Source organism: Sphaerodactylus townsendi, linkage group LG04, assembly GCF_021028975.2.
Source record: "Sphaerodactylus townsendi isolate TG3544 linkage group LG04, MPM_Stown_v2.3, whole genome shotgun sequence".
Lineage (NCBI taxonomy): Eukaryota > Metazoa > Chordata > Lepidosauria > Squamata > Sphaerodactylidae > Sphaerodactylus > Sphaerodactylus townsendi.
In genome coordinates this window covers 155,763,014-155,777,745 of record NC_059428.1, presented here as the reverse complement: position 1 = coordinate 155,777,745, position 14,732 = coordinate 155,763,014, and the positions used below count along the sequence as shown (strand labels likewise).

At 45.4% G+C, this 14,732-nt stretch overlaps 1 protein-coding gene across 1 annotated transcript in view; it reads right to left on the bottom strand.

The window, feature by feature from the left end:
• MRTFB (myocardin related transcription factor B) overlaps positions 1 to 14,399 on the bottom strand; it is a 61,646-nt gene extending 47,247 nt beyond the window's left edge. Inside the window, 1 exon segment of the mRNA XM_048494184.1 lies at positions 14,237 to 14,399. Coding sequence (XP_048350141.1) covers positions 14,237 to 14,390 — 154 coding nt within the window. The 5' untranslated portion in view covers positions 14,391 to 14,399.
• Between the last annotated feature and the right edge of the window lie 333 nt (positions 14,400 to 14,732).

Genomic DNA, 14,732 nt, shown 5'->3' with positions numbered 1-14,732 from the left:
AACGTACCCTGTTTCCCCGAATATAAGACATCCCCTGAAAATAAGATGTAGTAGAGGTTTTGCTGAAGTGCAAAATATAAGGCACCCTCAAAAGTAAGATGTAGCAAAGTTTTTGTTTGGAAGCATGCCCGACGAACAGAACACAGAAAAATAAGACATCCCCTGAAAATAAGACATAGTGCATCTTTGGGAGCAAAAATTAATATAAGACACTGTCTTATTTTCGGGGAAACACAGTATACTTGACTGGCTTGCAAGACACTGAGTCTCTAAGGGCCTGTCTGATAAATGACCTGGACCAACGTCAAGTGCGAACTCTGGAAAAAGAGCCGTAAAAAACTGGACTTAAAAAAAAAAGTTCACAAGTTTTGATAAGAGGGATAAGTTTAGATCATCATGTGTCAGGCTCAGAAGATGTGCGCAGGATTAGATATGCTAAAACATTTCGCCTTTCCGCTAATCGCTTAATCCGATAAAAGATATGCCTCCCTAGCCTAAAAATGCTTAACTAGTCCCGTGCACCTGACTGCACATGCTTCCTCAGTCATGATGGCACTGGAAGAAGAAGAAGAAGAAGAAGAAGAAGAAGAAGAAGAAAAAGAAGAAGAAGAAGAAGAAGAAGAAGAAGAAGAAGAAGAAGAAGAAGAAGAAGAAGAAGAAGAAGAAGAAGAAGAGGAGGAGGAGGAGGAGGAGGAGGAGGAGGAGGAGGAGGAGGAGTTTGGATTTATATCCCCCCCTTTCTCTCCTGTAAGGAGACTCAAAGGGGTTTACAATCTCCTTTCCCTTCCTAGCCCCCACAACAAACACCCTGTGAGGTGGGTGGGGCTGAGAGAGCTCTGAAGAACTGTGACTAGCCCAGGGTCACCCAGCTGGCATATGTTGGAATGCACAAACTAATCTGAATTTCCCAGACAAGCCTCCACAGCTCAAGCAGCAGAGCGGGGAATCAAACCCGGTTCCTCCAGAGCAGAGTGCACCTGCTCTTAACCACTACGCCACTGCTGCTCCCGGAGTAGGCAGACTGAGTATCCTTGATCCACTGTGCCTGACAGTCAACTGGTTTGTCGATATAGTTCTACTGAAAGGAAAAATGGTCACATTTGACCTTGTGGGGGCTTTAAGGCAAGAGCCATTCAGAGGTGGTTTGTCACTGCGGATCATGCCCCTGGAATTTCCTGAAGGTCTCCCATTCAAATACTTGCCAGGGTACAAGCTTCTGAGAGATGATGAGATCAGATCACTCTGGACTATCCAGGTCAGGATGGAAACTGACAATATACTGCAGGAAAAGGCAGCTCTCCTAACTAGGGGCCAACGAAGAGTTTATTTGGTTAATGCTGTTTTCTGGTGTTTTATGTTTTTCCTAATCCAGACCAGAGTGGAAGGCATGGAATTTGATTCTGTTTACCTTTCAGAGCAGACCCCCCCCCCCTCCCCAAATCTGGAACGACAAGTTCGTTTAAGTGCCTGGCGCACATACAAACGGAGCTTCTCCTGGTTTTCAGGGCTGTGTGGCCGTAGTCTGGTGGATCTTGTTCCTAGCGTTTCACCTGGATCTTCAGAGGTGTATCACAGAGAGAAGTCTGTTACACACTGTCTCTAGTGAGAAGGGAAAGTTTAGTGAGGCATATTGTCCATGTCCCAGGGTCTTCTCACTGGACACAGTGAGTAACAGACTTCCCTCTGTGATACACCTCTGTAGATGCCGGCCACAGATGCAGGCGAAACGTTTGGAACAAGATCCACCAGACCACGGCCACCCAGCCCGGAAAACCCACCAGAACCAGTTGAATCCGGCCGTGAAAGCCTTCGACCACACATTGGCGCTTCTCCTGTTTTAACAGGAACTGTGAAACAATTGCAAAGCAGAAACTTTTCTGACGACTGCTTGCTTCAGGCAATAGCATTTCCACATTATAGAAGCTTTTTTCTCCACGGTGCCCGAACATAAATTTTCACTAGGAGAATTTTAACCAAACATAAATTTTAAACAAAAATGTCCCATTCTTTTGTTGTGAAAATATACAAGGGGTGGAATAGCCCTTGATTTACACTCCCCCTCACACAGCAAAAAGAAACTCTTGGGGATTTTACTTACGTGGATGACGCTAAAACTCTCAGAACACGCACAATCTGTGAAGGAAGAAAGTGTGGAGAGCAGAAGCAGAGGAACCAACCACACTTCAGATAAAGGCAGATATATCACAATCCAAGAAACTCTTTTGAGAACACCAGCATGGTTAAGCCAATGACCTTCAACTATTCGTGTGTCTCCCTAGAAGCTCTATGTCGACAATGGAAAAAGCTTTTTTCTCTCTTTACTTACAGAAAATGTTTCTCACGAAAAGGGCCTGCTCAGATGAGCCAATCAAATTTTCATCCAAGTGTGTGAGCTATGAAACCACCAGCAAATTGGGATAAACTTTATTTAACTCTTTAGGTTCTTGTCAGGACTACTGTTCAGCCTTGCAGTTCTGTGCAATAAGACTGGGAACTCATGAGGAAGAAAATAGAACAGTAAAGTTGATGCACTAACATAAAGAATGTATTTTCTTGAGATCCTCACGTTCTGTTGCATGAGCTTCATGACATGCCTATTTCCTCCAAACTTGAGTTCTTGGGACGGAGAAGAAGAGTTTTGGATTTATATCCCCCTTTCTCTCCTGTAAGGAGAGAGCTCTGAAGAACTGTGACTAGTATAAGGTCACCCAGCAGGAATGTAGGACGGTGCAAACACATCTGGTTCACCAGATAAGCTCCACAGCTCAAGTGGAAGAGCAGGGAATCAAACCCGGTTCTCTAGATTAGGGTGCACCTGCTCTTAACCTCTACACCATGCTGGCTCTCCAGAAGTTGGATATGTTTCTGTATTTGAATGGAAGAGAAGCATGTAGCTCTCTGAAAACAGTGATCCAGGAATCTGATTCACAAAAGAGTTCTGAGCAAACCTGGTTATCATGCTTTTGGGTCCCAAAGGCAAAAGGCTTTAAATCAGTTCAACGAGCAGGCAAAAGTTTGAACCGAACCACTTATAAAAAGTCTACATTGCTTTTCTCGACGAATGTCATCTCACAGTGAAAAAGAAAACCTTACAACTATTCAGCCAACATGTTTTCTCAAACATGCCCTTGTCAAATTATCTTTAAAACACTCATGTTGCAATTTGCCTCTTTTCTCACGTAGAATTCTTCTATGGCTATGTGTGTACATAGATCTGACAACCGTTTTTTGAACTAGGACAGGAATGGAGGTTATAAACAGCGGTACGAACTCAAGATCCTCTGAAGATGCCAGCCACAGATGCAGGCGAAACGTCAGGAGAAAATGCTACTGGAACACGGCCATACAGCCCGGAAACCCCACAACATCCCAGTGGTACAAACTGTTGAACTACAAATGTTGCCAAATATTTACAGTTAGGTTCGTACAAGGAGCACCGATTCTCCACCCGAGAATTCACCGTTTTAGTTATGTGCCTGTGAAGCCCAGTCACAGACTAGCAGCAGAAAGGAGGGAGTCATCATACTTTTGACTACAGAGAACTCAAGTTTTTGGTTGTGTAAGACAATGGTTTACAACCAGGCCATACTCAAAACGGACAGAGACTGCTAAGAGACAAATGGCTAGAAAGTAAACTTTTTTGGAGAAGGGCCGAATGAACCCCGGGTCGCTGGTAACACGGCAGCCCTCTTTATCAACTTTCAAATGCAAAAGACCTCAAAGTCACGAATCTCCCTGGTCTTAACTTTTCCTTCAGTAGCCGAAAGCAAACCACGCCCATCAGGAATTCTTAACAAAATGCGAATGCCGCCCGAGCTTTGGTGCCTGCCTCCAAAAGATGCCCATAGCTGGGAAAGCACTGAGTGACAAGCATCAAGGAGCCCTGGGTGAGGCAAGCATCAAGGAGCCCTGGGTGAGGCAACTATAATCCCAACAAAGAGTCGGCATGCGGCGACACGCTGGCACGGTTTGCCCCGGGGTGGCTGAAAAGCCGTTCCGACAGCAGGCGGAATGCTCTTAAATCTGCCGTGCCCCAACTCTGCCAGTTGTGGTGACGTGTGCCAACTTTGCACACTACTGGATGTAAATTCTGGCTGTGCAGCAGCCATTTTGATGAGCCAAAAAGCATCGTCGGCATTGCATCAACGGTGGGCCATCATTGGCTATCTATGCAGAAGGGGAACTGGGAGGCGGCAGCAGGCCCATTGCAAGCAAAGTTGGCTTTAAGTTTCGAGAAGACATTGCCCCAATCAATCAAGGGCGGCTGCTGTCGCATTGATGGGTGGTGAAACTGAGAAATAAGTCGAGAAACTGGAAAACGATACTCACAAGAGCCTACAGACAAGATTAATCAGAACTCCTGGAATTATATTTCTCACCTTTCGAACTGCGCTTTAACTTAAAAAATGTAACAGAAGCCATCTTCTGGCTGTAGTTGATAGGTAAACAGGATATGATGCATATGGATTCGCCCTCTTGTCTGACCGCTTGCTAATCAATCAAAAGTATTTGTGAATCGCTGTTCTTGGAATTGGTTGATTGTTCCTGGTAACTCAGGTGTATGTTTATAATACCTAATCTGAAGGCCAATTTACACATCAAGTGAACAGAAGACAAACTGGAGAAACCATTGTCTTGTTCTGTACCTGGCAATAAATCACTTTGCACGAGACTGACCCATCTTTAACCTCTCACTCAAAATCTCCACGAAGGTCTGTGATTCTGCCCATTCCACGGGAATGCTAGAAGGGGTGGCAGTTGGTGTCCCTTTAACACTGATATTTTTATGACAACGTGGTACAACCCCAGTCGTGCTGTTGAGAAGCAAGCTGTGTCTCACTCTTGATTGCTTTTCAGTGCAATGGCTAGTCCAGTCAGACATTCACCTACTCGTAAAAGCTTGGGAGAGTTGGGGTTGTTTTTGGTTTTTTTTTAAGGATTCATACAGACAATGCTGCCTTTGAAGAACTGAAATGACATGATTCTCTGGATGTAAGCCACATTTTTTCCTCTACCAAAGTTTCATGGCAAACTTAAACCCCTAAATAACTCGCCTATAAAAAGCAGACGATGCAGAAAACGCTAACACATTCACGCTTGTGGTGGCGTGGACTACGAAACAGGCATGAAGGAATTCTAATATTTGTCCGATCACTAGAAACCTGACCATCCAGGGTTCAGAAGTTGCATTGTTTTGCTCTGCAAGAGGGAGGAAACCTTGCCTCTAACCATTCACTGCTTCTACGTTCTTACATGTTTATTAGAGTTCTTCAGCGCCTAACAAGAGAGGCAAACATGCGGCTTAGCTGAAGGAATGCCTCAAGCGTGATTCAAGGAAAAAAAGCTGTAGAAGATTATCATTAGAAAGGCATTTGTTGAAAGGAAACGGGGTAAGGTTTCACGTAGAACAGAATTAAACAATATTAAGCAAACACGGCGCAAGAAATATAATAAACAGAAAGATGCTCTAACGTGCATTCGTCACAGGAGCTAATCTGAATGGGCTCTTCCCGTTCAGATTAACTCCTGTGACGAATGCATGTTCATGCACCCCCCCACCCCCCACCATATAAATGGAGGCCATTTTCTGGCAATATGTTACTAGTTATACAAATACAGGACAATTCTAGCATACTTGGCTGTACTCAGCATCAAGAAAATTCTTCTCAGTTTACTTCTGGATACTGCTGGGATGAAAGGAGACTGATAAATTCTGTATCCCATGGCTATGGAATATTGTGCATGAAAGGAACGGATTGGAATTGGCATACCCAACCTCATCGGATCTTGTAAGCTAAGTAGGATCAGTGCTTAGACAAGAGGCTAAGGAAGGCTCTGCAGAGAAAGGGAACGTCCTTTATTTCTCACTTGCCATGAAAGTCCTTTGCTAAGGTAACTGTTAAGTTGGCTGCGTCTTGAGGGCGCTGACGTATACAAAGGAATGAATTATTTAGGATCAAAACAGAGGAGAAGTTGCTGGAAGGCCTGCGACAGAACCTCCCCGAAGGGTCTTGCCCTGATTCAGACCGGGACATGGTCAAGAGAGAAGTCAACATCATTCAGACTGATCCGCATGCACTGTTGTGTGAGCTGCCATCGAGTCGCAGCTGGCTTACGGCAGCCCTGTAGGGTTTTTAAGGTAAGAGGTGTTCAGAGGTGGTTTGCCACCGCTTGCCATTGGCTGAGAGGGTTCAGAGAGCACTGCGAGTGGCCCGACATCACTCAGGAGGCTTCATGTGGAGGAGTGGGGAATTGAACCCAGCTTTCCAGACTACGGTCCACAGCTCTTAACCACGACATTGTGTTGCATCTTTGTACACTATTAGTCTTTTAAAAGGAAAAACAAATGGAATACAGGTACCTATCTTTTTATTAGCAGGCTAACAAGAGCCTGGAAGGGGGTGAGGGGTTCAGTTCCAAACAGCACAGTTAATCTGAAGACAAATGAAACTGAATTTGTGTTGAGTATTTGGTGACTCGCCCTTAAACGTTTTTATAAAGGGTCGATTTGTGCTGTTCCCTTTAACATGGCTTTCCCACATTAGCTACACTCAGCCAGATTCGTCAGACCTTGACAAGATAGGAAATGCGAGTTAGAAACTCTCAGGAACCGCTCCTTGGGAAATGAGGCATAATCATCCCTGTTACCTAAACAATTCCTGTCTGGCTAGAAACGGGGGGAGGATGGCTAATCTCAGTTTCAAGTATCGGTGATATGAGAAATGAAATCAAGAGCATGGGTGGACAATTTTATTGCCTCGTTAACCATGAAGTAGATGAACAAACAAGCCATTGCTATCTTCCTGGGGCTTATCTCACGAAGTCCATCCTATTTCTCCTCTTCATGTCAAAGCGAACAAAATTGTTCCCCTCCCCTCCCCGTCCCAAACTGCCAGAAAACCAAAAATACAGACTAAAGAAGTCGTAACTATAAAAGTGCAGGTGAATGCTTTCCTGACTGTACACTCATTTTTAAAAAATGTTCAGCTAAACGCAACAAGACAGTTCACTTTATTTTCTTTCCCATGGAAATGCAAAAAAAAAAAAAGGTTTTAGAAATAATCTGTCTTCAAAAAGCCAGAATTCAAAGTCGAGAGAACCTGTCTGCTTATGGCTATCATTCTTTTACGCGCCAAGGATAAAAGAATTCCAAAAGACAACATGCGAGTAGCTTTCACAGATTCACCAACAAAACCATCATGTTGAGTAATGAAAAAAAACACACCAATAAAACATCTGATTTTTACAGAAAAGTAACAAAGAAACAGAAAAGACAAGGATCGGTTGAAGATACAACACTCCTGCCAGAAACACAAGAGTCACAATCTGAAGAATGCGAAGAGAGCCTAAATGAAATCTTGTGAACTGTGTACATTTCAAAGAGATTCAGACATAGGCCTTTCTCTCTCTAAAGACCATAGAATCGTACAGGAGACCACCATTGAGTCTGCTCCCCCTGCCAGGCAGAAATACACAATCAAAGCAGTCATGACAGACGGCCATCCAGCCTCTGTTTAAAAACCTCCCAAGAAGGAAACTCCACCACCAGTTCCATTCTATTTAGTGCAATTGTGGGCTCATGTGTGGTGCAACACAAGTGCAAATGCAAACACCAGCATGATTGTTCTGCGAAGAAAATGCTCCTCCCACAATTCAGCGGATCCCACTTCAGCCACAATCAGCAACGCCTCAGAAGCCCATGTGTCCATTTTCTCATCACAGGAACAAACTTCACTTCAGTCCTTGCATTATGCTGAATATGGACAAATTTAGAGGATTTCTTCCCAGAATCACAGGCCATTTTGGCAGGAAAAAACCCATTCTCATCTAATATCGCTAAAGGACGGTTTGCCTAAATTGTAGAGTATCACACACATACATACAAGCAAGCGACTGCCATTTCAGAATTGAAGTCAGGGTAGCCAATTCTGGGTTAGAAACTCCCGGAGCCTTTGTGTTTAGAACTTGAGGAGGTGGAACATTGGCAGTCTATAATGACACAGAGCAGCCATTTTCTTCTTGGGGTGCTGTGTGGTTTCCGGGCTGCATGGCCGTGTTCTAGCAGCATTCTCTCCTGACGTTTCGCCTGCATCTGTGGCTGGCATCTTCAGAGGGTGGATACCACGCAACAAGTAATTGCACCCTTTACTTCATCATCTGAAGATGCCAGCCACAGGTGCAGGCGAAACGTCAGGAGAGAATGCTGCTAGAACACGGCCATACAGCCCGGAAACCACACAGCACCCCAGTGATTCCGGCCGTGAAAGCCTTCGACAATACATTTTTTTCTTCTTCTTCTATAGTCTAGAGCAGTGTTTCCCAAGCTTTTCAAGGTCAGGGTACCCTTGACCTCACTCTTCATATCTCACGGTACCCCTGCTGCCACCCTCCACCTTCCCCTCCCATTGCCCCTGCTTGCCACACACCCCACCTTCCCCTCCCAGGGTGAAGGGTAGCACTGGGGGTGGTGGTGGCTGCTGACCTTGTGGCAGGCCCTGCCCCATGGGCCAGCTCCATGTCCTTGCTGGCGCCAGAGGGAGACACCACAAAAATGAGGGGGGGGGGACGGTAGTGTTGCCGCGGTACCCCTGGGACACACTCACGGCACCCAGGGTACCAGGGAACCCTGGTTGAGAATGGCTGGTCTAGAGAACAGTTTTAATTATGGCTAATCTCCTGCATGGAGACTGACAACTCTATTTGAAGTTAATCCTCCCCCCCACCCACAAAAGGTAATTGAACTTGTTTTTAAAACGTTAAGAATGTATTTTATGCATTCCTAGAGACAAATTTTACCTTTATGGTCCATGGACTGGTTAGACATTTGAATGTTCTTTCAAAATGTCTTAAATATTAAAATCTGCAAACAAGATTTCCCCCCCCCCATACTTCTGCCCACAAAATGAGTCACCAACCCACACCTTTCCTTCTGATGACATCACTCGAAGTTATTAAAGGCAGGGGACGACGTTTATAATAAATCTGACTTAAAAGTGACAGAAGCCTGCTGAAGAGTTTACCAAACGGAATGACGCTGCAGAAATTCTTTCGCGAAGCCTGTGAAAATGTCAGAAAAGGCTCCGCTCCAGGGGTCGTGTCTCCGGAGAGCACTAGACTTCGGCCTGCGGGTCGTTTCACATGCTGTAATACTTGAAAAAGGCTCCTTCCAGACACTGACTGATGCCCAGGGAATGCGAGGATTGTGGGAACTGGCAGTACTAGTAGCAGTGACAAACTGAATGGGAAATCGGCGCAGGCAGAGCTGGCCTTCTCATTTCTTATAGCTAACATCAGAGATTGGCGCCTCTTAACTGATATGTGCGCTATCGCGCCGAGTCAAAACAATTTCACACGCCGCCGCAAAAACGTTTTCCCCTCGTGGTTTTCTGGAAACCTCAGAAAAATGACTTTAAAATTAAAACTTTAAAAAGCTTTTTAAAAAGCGGTAAAATGTTGATCGCAACGCATTCCGCTCTCCAAGGATTTTGGATTTAAAATAGCTTACAGATGACAACGGTTTAATTTTAAACTCTATGGATTACAAAAGCCTTCTTTGAAAGCCAGAGTTTAATTTTTTTTCTTTAATTAAAACTAAACATTATTTAGTGATCCCCTAACTGCTCCTACACTGTCACGTGCTGTGAGAATAAACTACAGCATGAAAAGTCTCCAGTTTAAATCTTACCTCAGCCAGTGGCCGTAGAGCAAACTGCAACTTCCACTCGGAGATAGGGAATAGTAAACCTGGCCTACTATATAGGACTGTTGTAAGGATTACTGTGACAGCACACATGAAGGACGTTGAGCCCTGAACATGCAATTATGAGTCTTAAATTTTATTTTTAAATTGGATGAATATTCGCACTCAGGCCCCTTCCGCACATGCAGAATAATGCACTTTCAATCCACTTTCACAATTGTTCGCAAGTGGATTTTGCTATTCCGCACAGCTGCAAAGTGGATTGAAAATGCATTATTCTGCATGTGCGGAGGGAACCTTAGCTTGGCATTTGCTTATGTGTGTCTGAAGCACTCCAAAAGGCAATATTTAGGCTTCCCCAGTGGAAGTCAGTGCAATGTGTGTATGCCAGCACGACCATCAGGATAGGCCAGGCAGAGGAGGGGTGAGGAGCAGACTACGACAGGCAATCCGGCACCTGTTTCCTAGCAAACAACCCGTTACTCTGAACCAGATGACAATTCAGCAGGACTATTTAGACTGTGCTGAGCAATTAGCTCTTGAGGCAGTGAACGATGTGATAACCATCTAAATGCAATAAAAAAACCCGAACCATTAAAATACAAAACAGCAGCTGATAAGTTAAAAAGAAGAGTTTGGATTTATATCCTACCTTTCTCTCCTGTAAGGAGACTCAAGGTGGCTTACAAGCTCCTTTCCCTTCCTCTCCCCACAACAGACACCTGGTGAGGTAGGTGGGGCTGAGAGAGTCCAGAGAGAACTGGGACTAGCCCAAGGCCACCCAGCAGGTATGTAGGAGTGTGGAAACACACTGGTTCACCAGATACGCCTCTGCCACTCAAGTGGAGGAGTGGGGAATCAAAATCAGTTCTCCAGATTAGAATCCATCTGCTCTTAACCACTACACCACGCTGGCTGCATCAGACTGGCAGCAGAAAGTCAGAACTAGTTCAAATAGTAGCACATAGTGGCACAATTTAGAACAGGGTTATGGAGACCGGCATGAAGGTGGGAAAGGATTTTTAATGCATAGCAAAGAAAAATTGGCTTAACGCTTGAAAAAGGCCAGATAAATTGCTGTGGGGTGAGTCCCGAAGGCCCGGTGCCACTGCTGAAATTGCTTTGTCCCTTGTGGTCACTCACTTCATTTTAGTGAACTGGGGCCACAAGGAGCGGAGACACACCAATGTAGATCTTGGTGCTGAACATGTCTGCATCGGTGAGAAAAATCGAGTAAAGGCAGACTGAAGAACATAAGGAAGAGCCTGCTGGATCAGACCAGAATCCAGCACTCTGCTACTCGCAGTGGCCCACCAGGTGCCTTTGGGAGCTCACAGGCAGGAGGTGAAAGCAATGGCCCGCTGCTGCTGCTGCTGCTCCCGGGCATCTGGTCTGCTAAGGCACTGGCAATCTCAGGTCAAGAAGGATCAAGGTGACTTCCCCACCAAAATGGTCTTTACCAGAGCTGCTTGCAGCTCTTTGTTTGCAGGCCTTTACCTTGCAATTGGCGCTCACCTTGAGGGACATGCAAAAGGTGACATTTTTATATAACTCAACTGAAAGTGTACTTGGGAGTCTGTTAACTGGGGGGTGGGGGGAGTCTTTGCCTGTTGACTGAGCTTCAGTTCTGTCCCTCTGCTTGTCTGCTCTCACCGTTATGGTGTCCAATTGTACCTGTGCCTAAAAAACAAACCAGTCAGAACTTCCTTTGAAGTTGACATCAAAGCCGGCTGTCCGTTGACGCGCCCATCCAAAACATCCGCCTGAGCTGCTGGGACAGGGTCCATCTCCCCCATGGAGAAGAGGAAAGCCTGGCCTACAACAGCTGCTGCCAAAGTAATGCTCAGTCACAAAGAGGATTCCGGTCAGAGCGGATCCTCCAGGAAAAGGGAGAATAGCAAAGGATCTGGTGGCCAAATAAACAGAGTGGCTTAAAAAACAAACACACACACCTGGAATCTACTGGTTTGACCAGCGTGAAATCAGGCTAAATAATCCACCGTGAACAAACACGTCCACGAGGCATTCCCTTCCAAACTGTTCACTCCTATGTTGATGAACGTCTTTCCCAAGTCCCAATATGAACAGCAGGATCGAGTCGCAACAAGCGGAGGATGAATAATCCAAATCAGACAGCAAACGGGGTTGCAATTAAAAAGCCTGCCCAGAATCTAGGGGGAAAACAGTGCTGGGAGGAATCCAACCCGCTCGGAATGAGATGCCAGGAAGGTAATATAAAATTCCAAGCATCTGTTCCCCAGATCTGAATGCCTCATTTGGTACTTTCTGCACAAAACCAGAGTCCTGGGCATGTGCTGCAGAGGGCCCAGCACAGCACAGTTGCCCTAGCTGGGTCTTTAACCATGGTTCTTAGGAAAAGTTTCCTTCTGCTCAGCTCCCTCCCTCCCTCCCTCCCTCCCTCCCTAGTAAAGAATTAAAGAGGCGGCCGCTGGCGTAGCTTGCTGCTTCACAAATTCTTGGAGGCCAGAGTTACAGAAAGATTATGTTTGCTCCATCCTCAGTGGACAACTCTCTATAATGGGCACCATTGGGACCTTCTTCTCCTTTCCTATATAGGGCAGATGTCTTCAAGTGAACAATTTCTCTCTCTCCTCCAATCAAAGCTTGACTTTTGGAAGCGCCACAAGCATATATAAATGGCAACATTTTCCCGGTTAAATAAAGAATGCAATTTGGAAATCTGCATGGGTATGACAGAACGCAGGGGCAACGGCTGTACTAAAGCAAAGAGGGGCTTCCCCCTTTCCTCTGTTTGTATCTCAGTAGTCCGCTTAAAGCCATCAACAATGCCATTTTCGCTTGTTTCCTCTGCTGAGGTCTCTCCCTCCCCTTTTAACTGCTCATTTCCAATTTTATGCAAATTTATCTTCAAGAGTTTATTTTTAAATTTAAAAAAAAATTTAAATTTTTTAAAAAATCATTACATTTCTAGGCTGCCCTTCCTTTATGAACTCCATCATTATTCCTTTGCGAACTCTCTTTCTCACAATACTAGAACCAGGGGGCATCCATTGAAAATGCTGGAGGGAAGAATTAGGACTAATAAAAGGAAACACTTCTTCACGCAAAGTGTGATTGGTGTTTGGAATAGGCTGCCACAGGAGGTGGTGATGGCCACTAACCTGGATAGCTTCAAAAGGGGCTTGGGCTGATCTATGGAGAAGTTGATCTCTGGCTACCAATCTTGATCCTCTTTGATCTGAGACTGCAAATCCCTTAGCAGACCAGGTGCTCAGGAGCAGCAGCAGCAGAAGGCCATTGCTTTCACCTCCTGCCAGTGAGCTCCCAAAGGCACCTGGTGGGCCACTGCGAGTAGCAGAGTGCTGGACTAGATGGACTCTGGTCTGATCCAGCAGGCTCTTTCTTCTGTTCTTATGGCCACTGCTTTCACCTCCTGCCTGTGAGCTCCCAAAGGCACCTGGTGGGCCACTGAGAGTAGCAGAGTGCTGGACTAGATGGACTCTGGTCTGATCCAGCAGGCTCTTTCTTATGTTCTTATGTTCTTACAAGGACTGTGTAAGTTTTGTTCAGTAACTTATAGCTGCATTTCTCAAAGGTAAGACCAACTGTTCTACCGCAATCCAATGGGAAGTCATGACTGGAGACATTTCTGGATGCAGAGAAAGCAGATTATCGCGGACAAGCATGTTGCCTTGCCAAACAAAGAACGGAGACCACAACAAACTGAAAGTAGCCCGTGTGCAAGCCAGACATGCCCTGATAAGCATTCCTTGTCTTCCTGTCCAAAAGAAACCACAGGGATTGCGATGAATAATATTCACTACATTCTCTAAGTGTAACTGATTCTTCCGAAACCGGTGGTTCATATTTCTGGAGATACTTTAGCAGCATATCAGGAGATATGCAAGGTTATACCATACTAGCACTGGGAAGCTCCATCACCTGGCGCAACAAAGGGGCAAAGACACAACCATACTGGAGACAGCGTTCATGTTGATTTCTGCAGTGCTCCTGAGGGAAGTTCCAAGTATTCAGTTTTGGTTTGAACCAGGGAACAAATTAATGGAACGGGTCTCTCCTTTCTTCTGCAAACCCTGGGCTCCTTCCAAACAGCTGTCCCAAAGGATTGGGGAACCCTCAGAAACAGAGGATGGGGGAACCCTCAGAAACCAACCCTCAGAAACAGAAACCCTCAGAAACAGAAACAATAAATATGGCGGGGTGGTGGTCTACATCAAGAAGTGGGAATCAACAATTATTCAATTCATGGAAGAACTTTCATTAAAAGAAAGGAGGCTGATTTCCATTCATTTCCTCTTGAATGGCTGTTCGCCAACACTGCGCCCCGATATGTTCCGGGGAGGCCCTTGATACTCTGAGAGCTTTTCAGGAGGGGCACAAGAACTGCAGGGGGTGTGGGGAGATGTCTGTCCCGTGAATTCTTTTTTGTCACAGTTCATTGGATCTTTCCTTACCTCAGCTGGCTTAAAAGTAAAGCAAGTTAAAGCAAGCATCACCTAAACATAAACTGTCGGAGCTCTGTGCCGTACTCACCGTTCTTCCTTTCATTAAGGGGAGGCAAACACTGTACGGGATGCAAGGAGAGCTCTTGGAGTTCGTGAGCCACTGCTTCGCTGTGCGGACTAGGGGCAAGGCGTGGGAATGATCCCAAATCGTCTTCTGGGTCCGCTGGCCCCAAGCGCTCCATTGTGTTCAAGTCGCTGGAGGTGAAAAGAGCAGAGGGCTGCTTAGTTAGGAAAAGCTGAACATGCTATTCAAAGAAGACCGTCCCATTCCAATATTCAACAACTAATTTAACGCAAGCTACAAAAGAAGAAGTTTTCCTAGTGGTATTTCTTTGCTGATGAGACTGTTGCCACCTGGAATAGAGAAAGGCTATTAAAAGTGGCAGCCTGTCGTGCTAGTAATGACTGCATTCCCTTACGCATGGTTGTCTGTGCAGTTTGTACAAGGAATACAAGGGCCAGTAACATGTACAGGGCTTCCTATTCCCACTGAAAAGAAGCTGTATTGTTTTGTCATTAATCAC